General features: G+C 35.0%; 2 protein-coding genes across 3 annotated transcripts in view; one reads left to right on the top strand and one right to left on the bottom strand.

The window, feature by feature from the left end:
* The window catches only part of LOC136845311 (uncharacterized), a 73961-nt gene extending 73173 nt beyond the window's left edge, over positions 1-788 (top strand). For both annotated transcript variants that reach the window (XM_067115527.1, XM_067115535.1), the window contains one exon: positions 480-788. In XM_067115527.1, the coding sequence (XP_066971628.1) occupies positions 480-539 (60 nt within the window). In that variant the 3' untranslated portion in view covers positions 540-788. The remainder of the gene's footprint in view (positions 1-479) is intronic.
* A 2580-nt stretch (positions 789-3368) lies between these two features.
* LOC136845323 (HAUS augmin-like complex subunit 3) overlaps positions 3369-12647 on the bottom strand; it is a 42742-nt gene continuing 33463 nt past the window's right edge. Inside the window, 5 exon segments of the mRNA XM_067115548.1 lie at positions 3369-4041; positions 4728-4908; positions 10808-10998; positions 11000-11060; positions 12440-12461. Of these exon segments, the coding sequence (XP_066971649.1) occupies positions 3967-4041; positions 4728-4908; positions 10808-10998; positions 11000-11060; positions 12440-12461 (530 nt within the window). The 3' untranslated portion in view covers positions 3369-3966.

The following is a 12647-nucleotide window of genomic DNA, read 5'->3' as shown; positions in this document are numbered from 1 at the left end:
CATTGTAGGTTGCCAGTTTGTGGATTTTGAACATAATCCTATGCAGTCATGTTGTATCACTTAAGAGCATAGCTGTACTAATATGGATTAATTTGAGAATAAACAGCAACTCTGTGTCTTCAATACTGTGAAATTAAAGGTACTTACATTACTTTGTTGATTACATTCACAGGCAGTCCCTGATTATCGGCAGGGGTTCCATTCTGACTAAAAATCTTAGCGGGCGAATATCGGCAATTTTCAGGGCTTATCGACTTTTTTTCGGTTATCGGCACCTCTGTTAGGTATGTATCGGCGCCAACACCCAGTATTGGCGTTGTTAAGCAGAAATCGGCGATTTTTGGCGCCAAAAATTGCCGATTTTCGTCGTGAGAAAAGCGCCGTTAACGAGCCCACCATTGCGAGGACTGCCTGTATTTATTTTTTAATGTCTCAATACTCACTGTTGTATTGTATTTGAAAAAAATTCCTCTTTGCAGGGTTACTACAACACTGGACCTCCTGGGCCACAAGCTAATGGTTATCCAATGAAATATTAGATGCAATTATTTTAGAACATTGACTACAATACTGACTTAACTACAATACTGCAGTTATTGTATACATAGTGGAGTTCAGCGTAGTCCCAAAAATGATTGTTAATCAGCATGAGGAGTGATAGTATTGTAAAAATCAGGATTATACTTTCCAGAGTAGGGTTTCTTCTTTATGAGCATTACTCGTTTGGATGTAAGTGTTCAGACCAGAAAATCTATTCTTAATTGTAATGATATAATGTTTTATGAAAATTGTTGTTTGTTTGCCCTTCATTTCACCAAGGCCAAATGAACTTAGTATTTTGACCATGTTTAGAGAGAGCTGAAATGTTTATACAGGTCCTTTAATGAAGAATTCCATTACTTTTTTTAGTTTTCTCCAGTTTTAAGTCCAAAATAAAGTCCTAGTAATGATTTTTAATCCTCAGCTATTAGATAGTACTAAATATAAACTTTTTCAAAATTAAAAACTTCTTATTGCTGTTTTTATCTTTTATAGCATTCATGTAAAGGATGGTGTTTGTATCTTAAAAGATTTAAGAGTTTCTGATTCATGACCTTATGGATTATCTTACATGTTTGACTGGTAAACCTCATAATGCCACTGGAGATTATACAACTTTTTTTTTTAAATAACAGCATGGCTGATAAACCCACTGAAGATTGTACAACTTATTTTTAATGTCAATAAATGTACTGATAGTTTATTGTGTTAGTGGCACTAGCAGTACATTGATCAAGGCACTAACCACCCTTTCAAATACTACCACTAAATGAAATGTGGCCGAGTAAGTGACACCATTTACCGAGGGCATCGATAATAGTGTACACCTCAATATTCTTAAATAAAGGAGTGTCTTATGTTTACTAACTGAATATGTGCAAGAGAATGCCACCAGAACCGGACTCTTCGTCTGGCCGTTGCACCACAGTGAAATCAAAACTATGTCTTGATAACAAGATGTGCTGATGGATCACTTGCGTGGTAAGACTCTGCCATGTGTTTATGGTATGGTTACAGGCCTCAGCAGCAGCAGATGCAGTGGGAATCTTTGCATGGATATGTGGACATATTTTTGCAGAGAAGCAGGAAATCCACCAAGAAGAGAAACCAAACATTCTCAAGATCCAACGTAGAAAAGTATTCTATGGGAGAGGCATCTTGAGGAGATTTTGAGTCAGGTTTCTTTAACAGTGCATCTGAGGAGATTGCTGGATCTGACTTGAGATCACACAGTTGCCAATACTTTGGCTCTTCAAGGTGAATCAATATGCTTAATAATACTCTTTCAGGTATTTGCTTTAATTCAGAGACTAAAAGAGCCATCAGCATTTGGGCAGCACTTATATTTAAAGTTTTAGGCCTATGATCTGGCTGCAGGTTGGTGAACAGAAATTGAGGAGGCATGCTGATGGTAGGAAAGGAACACACTCATGGACACAAACCCAAACTGCCATCTCAAGACTGGCATGTTACTTATGGTACCAAGAATACTCTTACAGCACAAGTCACTTGTGACAGATAAATCTAACATGTTGTCATGCACTGTCTTGGAACTGATAAAACTTCTGAGCTTCAGATTAGACCCTTAAAAGGGATTTTGATTACTATGATAGCTTCAGCACCTGCAAAGCATCCTGGTGAGGCTGCAGTCACTGGTGCAAAGATTGGCTTTGTGCTTTTTGTGCAGTAACTCGTGCAGTGTGCACGTGGAAGTTTACTGAAGCTGCACAGGAAACAAATGCCTGAAAGTGCTGCAGTAACTGGAGCCCCTTATGTGAGCATGGCTGCATTTATCATGTTCATGGCTGATGTAGTCAGCTTGAATCTAAACCACTTCAAGTGAGAAAGCATGATCATAAGCTATTTGAAGATCAAATGTAGTATTCTCCAGCAACTGTTGGCATATATGACAGAATGCAATGCCATCAATTAACTGATCATGGATGTACTTGTTAAAAGCCTCTTCAGTTGTAACTGCTCTAAAATTACAAGACCTATTTAGAAATGAAAGTGAATGTACTGGTAGAGTTTCCCTTGGAGCTTGCAAAATTGCTGAGGGCATCTGCATAGGCACAATCTATTAAATACTCTTAGATGGAGGGATTCACATATCTGAGACAGGTCAAGTGCTTTAGCACAGGATGCTTAATCACCAGGAGTAATTTTAGACAGGAAGTTGCAGATTATGAACTAGGATCAACAATGAGCTGTTCTGGCTTCTCCATGATGGTTGAAAGAGTGATTGAAGAGTTTAGTAAATTCCTTGATGGTTGAAGGAAGAGATACCAATAAACTTCTTGACATTAAAGGAAATGTTCAATACTCTCAAGTAAACAATATAAAACCTGTAACTTGTTTAAGGTTATATTGAACACTATTCAACAAAACTTTTTCAACAGCAACAAAAATTCCATATATCATTTACAAATAACTTGAATCATATCTGTCTAAAAAATAAAACAGTGACTAATCGCTCTTTAACCAATGTATACAAGTTGAAAAGAAAGCCCAGAAATATTAAGATAAACTGAATGACAATTTACCATTTAAGAATATAGAGACAATACTAACTTCATATAATGCACAACATCGACTCCCCCCTTACAGTACAGTATGTTGTCTATGAGTACTAAGTACTGTAAGAGGAAGGACACACAAAGGTTAGAAGCACCACAGGCAAGAGCAACCAAACTAATACCATCAATCAGACACTGGACATCAAAGGATGCTAGAATTCTTACCTGTAACCAAAACTTAGTAAGATTCATATCTCGTCATGAGGAAAAGCTATTTTATTACAATTTCTTGCAGTGTAAAAAAAAAAAAAATTAAGTACCCATGCTTCAAAGGTGTTTATTTCTATCCATGACAACCATAACTGTTCTGTTTAAGCCACTGATATATCTGAATATACAGCAGTAATGCCAATACAGATAATGGAGAAACAACTCCACAGTGATGTATATGTACATATATTTAGCTTTCGGGAATTTGTTCGATCCCCCTTTCAGTCTGACACATTGATGTAACACCTCCAACCAAGTAAACATAAAAGGACTCAAAACTAACAAAGTTGTTTGTAAACTAAGGAACCAGTCGTCAAAGATACAAGCAATGCCGTTGTCTTCTGATGAAAGCCCCGCCAGTCATCTGGAACGTCTAAATGGTCCTTGCCAAATGCGGTCGTTTTGATGGTCATCAACAGTATAAGCGTCAGCAGCATCAGTTACTGGAAGTAACCAAGTTACTTCACAATATTTGATTACATCAACGCATCAGATTGAAAAAGGGAATCGAACAGATTCCCAAAAGCTATCTGTATAGATAACTTATAAATATATGTACATAAGTAATACACAACTGGATTTGTTTCTCCATTTTAAGACTCATGCTACTATGAGTATTTTTTAATACAGATAATGCTAGTTACCCAAGAGCATTTGCTACATCAGTTGTCCACTGTATCATCTCTTTGCGTAATGTTGGTTCAATCTGCAACAACTGGAAAGAGAGCAATTTTATTTTCTTGATTTTTATCTATCTACCAAGATGATAACTAAATAGTAAATGAATATTTGGATTTTAACATCTCTTTGCGTAATGTTGGTTCAATCTGCAACAACTGGAAGGACAGCAATTTTATTTTCTTGATTTTTATCTATCTACCAAGATGATAACTAAATAGTAAATGAATATTTGGATTTTAACAGTCATTAGAATTCCTAGATTTGTGATTCTCATTAGTACAAATTTAACTGATGAACTCAAGTTTAGTTAGACTTTTACATTAGGATCCATCCATGCTGCAATAAAGCATGTCATCAACATACTTCAGCAACTTATCACACACCCATCACAAACCGGTTGAATACAGGTCAATGACCTAACAGTAGTCCTAACCAGTAGCACTTCAAATGATTATCCAGCATTGCCAAAAAAAGTCTCTTGTTTTAACTTGTGTGATATTTATAAAATACATTGCTGATGTTATATGAGTGCGGTGGTACCCTTACTATGACAGCAGTGATTTCCATAAAAAAAAAAGCATGAAAATCCTAAATTCTTTGGTAAATTGATTAAAAGTAAGACAGCTAATGCCGAAATGATTGAACATAACTAAATTACTTTTACCATCACCATCATAGTAACATGCCAGCTACAAGTTATGTTTCACTTAAGGCACTAACCTTCTTCTTTTCTTCATATTGACTAAGCAGATGTAAAACTTTCTGCTTCAACTTCCAATCCTCTTGTTCAAGGTTTGTGTATTTCTCAACAAGTTTTGGGTCAAGCCAAGTAAAAGGCAGTGTTTTGAGGCTTCCAGCTTTTCCAAACAGACCTATCTCAAGAAGTTCACAGTTCATAACCCTGTGAAAACAAGTTGGTTTAGTAATTAGTTATCTACAGAATTTATAAATACTGTAAAATTATTATTTGACTTGTGCCAAAATCATGTATTCTGAACTTTTCCAGTATATATTTCATAACGTGTCTGCTCTCATGGTGAAAACTTACAGGTCTTTGTTACTGTTATTGGTTAATAGCAGGAAGTGACAATTCATACATTATGAATTTACATGTACAAATAAATGATCTTTTTACAAGTACCAAGTGACAATAAAGAAAGAAATGATGTTTCATGACAAGTTTTCGAGTTAATGGTATTCACTTAACCCTTAAACACCGAGCCTCTATTTACAAAAGTGTCTGCCGTATGGCGCGGGGTTTTAGGAGTTAGCGCATGCGGAAAGATAAGCGCCGACGGAAAGAAAGTTTTTTCAAAAAATCACATGCGCTTAGTTTTTAAGATTAAGAGTTCATTTTGGCTCCTTTTTTCTCATTGCCTGAAGTTTATGCAACCATCAGAAATGAAAAAATATCATTATCTATAAATATTGGAATATATGACCGCAAAAAAAAAATTCATAATTGTATACAAATCGTGCGCACATCGAGCAAAGCGGTTAAAGCTAATGAGCTATTTTTTTCGTTGTATTGTACACTAAATTGCGATGATTTTGGTATATAACAATTTGTAAAACGATCAAAACAGCCAGAAAATATTATCACAAAATGATGCATGAATTAGTAATGCGGACGTAAGGTTTTTAAAATTCACCATAAATCAAAATAATGTGCTAGAGACTTCCCGTTTGTTGCAAAATGAAGGTAAATGATTGAATATTACTAGAATGCTTAGGAGTTGTATCTTACAATTGCATTTTTCGACCATTTGGTCGAGTCAAAGTTAATAAGGTTGAAAAGTTACGGCATAAGTGATTTATATGAAAATATTTCAAAACTAAATAAAGCTACAACCATGAGTTATTTTTGTTGTATTCTACATGAAATTACACATTTTCATATATAAAACTTTATGTATCAGCTAATATAAAATGGTGCAAAATTTACGACAAAGTGACCAAAAGAAATTCTGAGATTTTCAGCAGAGTTAGCGTGCGGAGGTAAAGAAGTTTTTTCAAAAAATTCACCATAAATCGAAATATTGTGCTAGAGACTTCTCGTTTGTTGCAAAATGAAGGTAAATGATTGAATATTACTAGAATGTAGGTTTTAGCTTACAATTGCATTTTCGACCATTTCGGTTGAGTCAAAAGTTGACCCGAAGGTTGAAATTTTGGCAGTTATCGTGATTTATATAAAAATATGTCAAAATTGATAAAAGCTACAACCAAGGTTATTTTTGTTTGTATTCTACATGAAATTGTGCACATTTTCATATATAAAACTTTATGTAATGGCTAATATAAAACCGTGCAAGTACGACCAAGTGACTAAAGAATTTCTGAGATTGTAGAGCCTGGCGTCTCGTCTACAAGCTGCGTGTGTGTTCGTCGTCCATCGGATGCGAGGCGTTTTGGCGTCTTCACAAACAGAAACATACACACAGTTTGATAGAAGATTCGTTGAAACATTATGGTACATGATTAGAATGCTTGCATGGCAATGCAAGTAGTGGTGATTGTACATACATCAAGACAACAATGGTTAGGGAGAAACAGCGGAAATATTGTATGGTTAATCGCGTTCCTTTAGAGAAAAATAGAATGCTCTTGTTGTCTGTCCCTCCGATGGACGACGAACACCACGAACACACGTGTTTTGGAAGAAACGGCGTCAGGCTCTTACAAGATTTTCAGCAGAGTTAGCATGGACGTAGGGAAAATTTTTTTCAAATTCACCATAAATCAAATATTGTTATAGAGACTTCTCATTTGTTTGCCAAAATTAAGAGTAAATGATTGAATATTAATAGAAAGTAGAGTTTTAGCTTACAATTGCATTTTCGACCATTTCAGGTCGAGTCAAATTTGACGAAAGGTTGAAATTTTGGCACATCATGGTTATATGAAAATATGTCCAAGTGATAAAAGCTGCAACCATGAGTTATTTTTTGTTCTATTCAACATAAATTGCGCACATTTTCACATACAAAACTTTATGTAACAACTAATACAACAATTGCCCAAAATTATGACAAAGTGACTAAAAATTTCTGGATTTTCAGTGGAGTTAAGCGCGGACGTAAGGAAAACGTTTTTTTTAAATTCACCATAGAAATCGAAATCTTGTGCTAGACTTCTCATTTGTTGCAAAAATGAAAGGTAAATGATTGAATATTGCTACAATGTAAGAGTTTTAGTCGACATATTTTAAAATCCACTTGGCACCGACAGACGCTTTTGTTATTAGCGTCAGTCGGCGTTAAAGAGGGTTAATAGAAGCATGACCTTATAAAGTTCTGTTTTTTTACAGCTATCGAAGGTATAGCTTTGCTTGATATAGTATACCTTTGCTTGATATAGTATACCTTACGACCCCATAGGCCATGCTATTGTTAACAATCTTAATAATGAAAACAAAATTTAGTTTTCTACTCAAAGCCCATGCTACCTTTTTAACAAGGTTAAAAATGAAAACAAAATTTTGCTTTCCACTCAAAGCCCACATCAAGGTATTAAAATAGCCCAAGACACTTAACTTTTATCCTAACTACTATGCAAAGGCAACTATTGGTACAACCTGTAGCCTCCTGCTGTTATCCCTCATTAGTGTCCCTTTTTAAAAAACCTGGGTGGTGGGGAGGAGAGAGCACCACATGTGGAGCAGGTGACAGTGTATCCTTAAGTTAGGCCTGAATAGAGAGTTGCCCGCTGTTGCAGAGAAGCATCAACAGTCGTATTAATTACTTGCTAAGGGTGTCATCCTAAATGCACAGACAGACAATCCTTCATGCATGAAATAATGGAAGCTTCTGCATTTGTGGGAGAAATATCTGAATAAGTAATGGTTACAACTGAAGCAGCAGGTACAGCAAGACAAGTCACATACTGTAATATAAAAAAGGACTCTACTCTTCATAACATAAAGTACTTTACTCTTCATCTTGATGGAAAGTAAGATGGAAGAAGGAGAATATGAGAGGTGGTACGGTAAAAGAAACAAAAGGAGTTACAGCTAGGGGCCGAAGGCACGCTACAAAGAACCTTAAGTAACGCCTACAATGTACCGCAAGAGGTGCACTGACGGCACTATATCCCCCTACAGGGCAGTTCAGCAACTTAAGAAGTCAAAGGTTGCGTTTTTCCCAAGCATATCCTAACCTGAGAGGAAGAACATCTTTGATAGACAATAATCAGAACTCCTGTATATGACCTCTGAATGAAGTGTGTAAATTATATTTAGTTAAAATAGCAAATAAACAAATGTATCGCATAAACAGGATTCATTCCTATACTGGCAGACTACAGTAGATGAGTCAAAGAACAAGCATAGCTGGTTCACTTAAGGAAGATTCTTGGGCCTACGAGACATTTGTTTGGCAGCCCCTGATTGCCTGGTACCAGGAGGTAGGTAGCCTGCCCACTGTCTCATTTTTATGTCTGTAGCTCAGACAACTAGCAATTTGTTTATATTTCTTCATTTATCTCACGTTTTGCACAAGATAGGAAAGTTTTGGTCATACCATAGAATTCGGTATTAATTGTACAAATAATCATGATTTCCTGAAGTCAGTAAGACAAAACACAAAGGAATTACAACGAGTAATAATGAAGAGAGAAGCATTTAAGTCTTTATACTTGTTTTTACTTATCATTGGATTTTGCATCATTCATGCAATCAAGATCAAATAAAACTTGTGTTTTCATACAATAAATTCACCCTGAATACGCTGGTGCTGTCAGATTTTAGATGCGCGTGATATGTGAATAGAAATTGAAGAATATGTCTTATTATGTTTCATCCGTTCTTGACTCAGTTTGGCAGTGCTGAGAGATGGTGATCTGCACACAGTGAGAGCTTTGAGACGCCGTTGACAGTTGCCAATTAGTGATATGAGAGTTTGCAATTTCGACAATATTTACTGTACTACTATGTCATTACATTTTCTGTAAATAAATGCATAGAATTCCCATTATGACTATCGAACTTTTTCACTCCAATATCATATATTTTCGTAAGTCTGAACATATCTGATAAGAAAAAATTAATAATCAGATGGATGTGTTGGCTTCAATTTAGTCTAGGTGAGTAATTTGCATACTGTAGGTTACATGATAAATAACAGGCCTACATAATTATGAGGTTATTATTATGGCTGCTTGTTTCTCTGGTCAATAACATCAAAAGCTTTTGGTTTTTATGTTCATTCAATGAACGAAAGTATATCTTTTTATTTCTTATAAAATCTATTGGCAAAGCAACGAATATAAAATTGTTTTTTTCAGAGTTTGTCTGAGCTACTCTTGCACCAGAATGTGTATTCCTTTATATACATGTTACACTTGATAATTATGTAGACCTGTTATTTATCATGTAGCCTACAGTATGCAAATTTCTCACCTGGACTAAATTGAAGCCAACATATCCAGATGCATCCATCTGATTATTAATTTTTTCTTATCAGATATGTCCAGACATATATATTAGAGTGAATGATGCAAAATCCGATGATAAGTAAAAACAAGTATAAAGAATTAAATGCTTCTCTCTTCACTTTCCTCGTTTTAATTCCTTTTGTTTTATTTTAATGATTTCAGGGGAATCATGATTTAGTTTGTACAATTAATACAAAGATCTATAAGTATGACAAAATTTTCTATCTTGTGCAAAACATGAGATAAATGAAGAAATATAAACATACTGCTGGTTTTCTGAGCTACAGACATAAAAATGAGACAGTGAGCGAGCAGCCTACCTCCCGGTACCAGCCAATCAGAGGCCGCCAAACAAATGTCTCGTAGGCCCAAGAATCTACCGTAAATGAACCAGCTATAGTAGCTTAAATATAGTTTACCAGTATTACTGATACTTTTACTTTCCTCAAAGGACCGACTTTAAGGACACATTATTCGATGACAAAAGTAAAATTGTGGTATTGGTATATTAAAAGGGTTTATAATAAATCTTACTATAAGAGGGCTACGGTTATCATACACATTCTTGTAATATTCATGTGGTACTTTCACAAAATTTAATAATGTGTAAAATATTTTCAGGTTTTGTGTTGTGTGGATTTTAATCTTTGTTTTTTATTAGTTCTAATTGGCATGTTATGTTTGTATATAGATTTTAAGTATAACTGTGCAATAAAATGTTATTCCATATTCCTAAACTTTCAATACTATCAAAATCTCAAAATGCTGCATCAGCTGTAGCCCCATCCATCTGCATAGCCTACCATGAGACTGTTGGCAAGAAAATTTCTGACGAAATGTGGCAATCTCAAGTTTTTCAGTTCAGTGGTATGTAAACTCCAGAAAGCTTATTATATATTAAAACCAATGAAAACTAAGTACTGTACAGTATTTCTAAAATAAATAATGTGAACAAATTTCAAATTAATCAATATGCTGTATAAACTAATGCCATGGTCCTTCAATGCACACTTGGATAGTCAAATGCATACTGGACATCACACTAACAAAACCAGTGCCTTCAACTCATGAAAGCAGTGGAGCCTTATTTATTTCAAAATTGGGGTGCATCTTTGAGGTTTGAGGTTGGAGGGTCTAAGATGCTGGGAAATACAATAATTGAGCAAAAATACTTGTGAAACTTTCACAATATGGGGTTACATGTCACACAAGTTCTCTACAATCTTCTATTCTGCAATATCTAAGAGCATTATAATTACACAACTGTTTATATGTATATAAATTACTACGAAGTGAATCTAGTTTTGTGATGCTTATGAAATTTTGAATCCTACCTTGTCAGAAGCAAAAATATATAAAGTACTTACATCCTACTAAGTCGTGAGAACTGAGGGTTTCTAGCAGCATAAATCTGTTCCCTGGCAACTGTTAAAGCTTTATTAAGTGACTTGACTTGCTTTAACAAAGTATCTCCATTAGGGGGATCATGATGATGAGACTCACTTCCCACTTGAGAGTTTGATAATGGAGGTAATATCTGTGCTAGAGTGACTAGAGGTGAGGGGAAGTTGGCCAGTTGCTTTCTCTTTACTGTGTTCCTGAATCATTCTGTCCATTCGACTCTGCAAAATTATTGTACCAAAGTGTAAACACCATTATTTCTAAACAAAGGATGACAAACAAATTACCAATGACATTCAGAAAACAGAATTACTATCATCCTCTATAATCTTGTTAATTTATGGTATATCTCTTGGACTTTTTACAAAAATATATAACTATATTGCTTAGTAAACTAAAAATATATCACTACATTGCTTACCACCAGGGAATTTTTTTTCATAGTGCTATATATACACATAACACCTCTGTATCAACCAGTTCCTTACCTGGAAACTTCAAGTAGGGTTCTTTGGAGTTATGAAGACTAAAATTGGGTAAAATTAATAAATAATTAGTAACAAGAATGTATTAATATAGCATAAAGTGATCAAATGTTGTCTTTTTGGTTGCTCCATGGCAGAAGTTTGGGTTAATTGAATTTCTCTCACGTTTTTGTTCATAACTAACCATACAGTTAAGTCACATCTATATATAGAAGAGAAAGCAGTCTAAAAAATCTGAGATTTCCTATTTCATGAATTTGAGTCCCAGAAGATAAATAGTATATTATATATATACAATATACTGGCAAGTAAGTTTTACTGCTTACAAGGAGCATTAGGTTACATACTGCAAATGGAATTGAAGGTTCCTCATAGCATCCTTTCAGCACCCAGCTGCACTGCTTTTTGGCTTATGCTTTCATTAACCTTCATTCTTCTAGCTAACCTTTCTCCAACTCTCATTTCTCATTTACAAACAAATCCTTTACGCATTTACCATGCAAATCTAGGAATGAGACTCCCTGGTCTTCTTAAATTACTTTTTATAATCCTCTTTGATCCCTGTTTATTAACCTATCTTAAAGGCCAGCTGATGCCTATGAACAAAAAAATGGTTGCTAAAGATTAGCAGAGTCTTATGGCTAAATGAAAAACTAAATGCTAAGAGAACTGTTATATGTGAAAAATTTGGTGCAGTTATTTCTTGAAAGTTAATTCATCCAAACAGTTTCGCTACAAGTTTAGTAGATTCTATAGACTTTTATACTGATGTAGTGTCTTTGTGGATAAGATAGAGCTTAGTAACAGTGCCTGTTCCAAAGAGTGGCATATCTGCATACTGCAGTAACTACAGGCAAATCTCTATTCTCCCTGTGCTCTCCAAAGTTGCTGAAAAACTTATTTTTAAGTCACTATATGAATATGTTCAATCTAAAGGATTGTTAGCTGATAGTCTATATGTATACAGGAAACAGCTAGGTACCTGCAATGCTCTTTTAGACATAACATGCTATGTGCAAGGGAACCTTGATAAAAGTTTTGAGTGCAGAGTAATTCAAATAGATTTAAGTGCTGCTTTCAATTTAGTAAATCACAAGGCACATATTTATAAACCTCAGAATCTTGGAGTGGGTGGCTATGTTTTAGGATTGCTTCAAGATTTCCTTACAGGTAGGCAGCAGCGAGTTGCTTTAGATGGGATCTTTAGTGAACCAAGACCTGTTGTGTCTGGAGTTCCACAGGGCAATGTTCTTGGTCCACTGTTATTTTTAGTGTATACAAGTGACATGGTTATTGGCCTGGAAAACAAGATTGTTCAGTA

The sequence above is a fragment of the Macrobrachium rosenbergii genome, chromosome 2 (genome assembly GCF_040412425.1).
Source record: "Macrobrachium rosenbergii isolate ZJJX-2024 chromosome 2, ASM4041242v1, whole genome shotgun sequence".
NCBI lineage: Eukaryota > Metazoa > Arthropoda > Malacostraca > Decapoda > Palaemonidae > Macrobrachium > Macrobrachium rosenbergii.
Note: the sequence above shows the minus strand (reverse complement) of the source record. Positions and strands in the feature narration are given on the sequence as shown.